A 2,426-nucleotide genomic window follows, 5' to 3' on the forward strand; every position below is an offset into this window, starting at 1 on the left:
TTTTTTTTTTTTTTTTTTTTTTTTGTACCAGGGATCGAACTCGTGACCTTGCACTTGCAAGGCAGTTGGCGGCACCACTGAGCTAAATATCTGGACCTGGACCCTGCATTCTTGATGTGCTCTAGTGAATGATCATGGCTTTTGGGGTAGCTGCTTCCTCTTATTTAATAAGATATTCCCAGTCTAAGAAATATTGACAAGATTCATCTGGGGGGAAGTTGAACAAAGTTTGTATCAGATTGAGGTAGGATTTATGGGCTTGTTGATAGGAATTTTTCTGAGAGAGTTTCCTGAAAGGCAAAAAGGCTTGAGTAGTTTTGTGCCTTGAAGCTATGGTTTTTCTTGAAAGTACAATGTTAAAAATCTTAATTTCCTTGCCTCCTTTCTAACTAGTTTTTACTTCTATCTTATCTCAAGATAACTGTGAGCTGCTCTATTCAGGGTACACTAGGGATGAGGACTTTGAAAGAGCACCTCAGTCTGTTGATGAGCTAAAAGGTTAAAGGGCTATTTCTTTTTTTTGCTTTTTGATACAGGGTCTCACTATGTAGTTGAGACTGACCTAGAACTCACTATGTAGCCCAGGCTGGTCTCGAACTCACAGCAATCCTCCTGCCTCAGCCTCCCGATAAAGGACTATTTCTTTGTTGCCCTTTGAAAGACAATATAGTCATTCTTTGTACACCTTTTTTTTGAACTGGGGATTGAACTCAGGACTTTGTGCTTGCAAGGCAGGCAGCAGGACCACTGAGCTAAATCCCTGGCTATAGTCATTCTTTGTAAACTCTCTATGTTCCACAAAAATCTAGATGTTTCTGGCTGCAAAGAAGTTACTTTTTAAAATTTATTTATTTCTGCACACTGTGGGAGGAACCCTGACTTCTTGCATATCAAGTAAGGGTTTTACAACAAGTAAACAGAATGAGGATGCATTATGTACATGGGCCTAAACTTCACAATTAATGTAATCATTATATACTAAAAACGTACTAATAAAAATTAAAGAAATAGAAGACAGAAAGAAAGGAAGACATGCCTTTCTTGAGCTGGGCTCCCAGAGGGCTCCTTCTTCCTTGGAGTGCAGCTGTGAGGTCCCCATCCAAGGAGGTGCTGTTCTCAGACCCTGGCCTTCCATGCACCCTGACAGCCTTGAAGTAGGGACTGAGTACAGAGCCTAATGAGCAGGCAAAGGTAGGAGAGGGCCCTTATCAGCACCCATGCTAACATTTTTTATTTTACCCATTTAAGCAGAAACTGCTGCAAATGTATTTTACACATTCTCTGGGTTCTTTTCCAGACCTGAAAGACCTTGCCTCACAAGCCAATGATCCAAGTGCATATGTCATGGGGCATATTCTCCTGCTGCCCTGCATCTTCCTGCAAGGCCTCATCCACCCATGAAGGGGAAGATAGAAATAGACTGAAACTCCGTCCTGCAACTATGAAGACTAAACCATGATTACACATAGTGTAAGAGCCCTAGTATCCCTAGTGGGAAGGCCAATATTATAGATGCTAACTTAGATACAAATTAATAGGCAATCAAGAGAGGGTTTGAGCCCTCAAGTGAATCAATGCAAGAGGAAAGCACATTGAAATTGTGGCTAAGACAAATCTAGAGGGCCAGCCTCCAGATGGAGACATAGCTAGGAGTTCAAGCCTCCCTGAGATAAACAGAAGCGAGTTAAACTGTAATGGACATTACTTGGTCCAGTAAGCCCAAATAAATATCAGACACACAGGTGAGCAACCAGAACATCTGAATTTATACTGCCATCCCTTTCCAGGAATGCCTTTTTTCTTCTCTTCCTATGGGACTTGTTTCTCTAGGATCAGTATTACTAAATGGCTATACTTATAATTCTATAGGTTGATTGTAGTTTGACTCATTTGGTACCCACAAGGTGATTTTTCTATATAAAATACTCTTGCCAAAGAGCTTCAGTGACCACCCACTTGGAACACCTCCTAGAAATCTGGATGCTATTCTTTTACTTCCAATAAAACTCTCCTTACTTCCTCCTTTGGTTTGCAACTTCATTCCTCAACGTTATGAGACCATGAGCTCAGCATAGCTGATGTCTGACAGGTTGAGAATTATTTCCTCCATATTATTAGGACTTGCATATCTCTTCTTATTTTCTGTGTTATAAATAATAGCATTGTTTAATCTACTATAGCCTGAAATTAGATAAATACGTGTTGTCTTACTTACTTTTCTCTCATCGCTGAGACAGAATACCCAATACCCAAAGATAAAGGGGCAAAAGTTTATTTAGCTCCACAGTTTACAGAGGTTTTAGTCCTTAATTGGCTGTCTCCAAGGTAGGATTGCTGGACTGAGGGGAATTGCAGAGAAGAAACAGTTCATGGTGCCCAAAAGGTAACAAAAAACAACAAAGTATTTTAACAGCATTTTTGTGTCC

General features: G+C 40.3%; 1 protein-coding gene across 1 annotated transcript in view; it reads left to right on the forward strand.

Moving 5' to 3' along the window:
* The window catches only part of Cfc1 (cripto, FRL-1, cryptic family 1), a 10,197-nt gene extending 8,180 nt beyond the window's left edge, over positions 1–2,017 (forward strand). Inside the window, exon 7 of the mRNA XM_033757145.1 lies at positions 1,298–2,017. Within this exon, the coding sequence (XP_033613036.1) occupies positions 1,298–1,401 (104 nt within the window). The 3' untranslated portion in view covers positions 1,402–2,017. The remainder of the gene's footprint in view (positions 1–1,297) is intronic.
* Positions 2,018–2,426: the final 409 nt, after the last annotated feature.

This window comes from Fukomys damarensis, unplaced genomic scaffold, assembly GCF_012274545.1.
Source record: "Fukomys damarensis isolate Sample0158 unplaced genomic scaffold, DMR_v1.0_HiC HiC_scaffold_29, whole genome shotgun sequence".
Taxonomy (NCBI): Eukaryota; Metazoa; Chordata; class Mammalia; order Rodentia; family Bathyergidae; genus Fukomys; species Fukomys damarensis.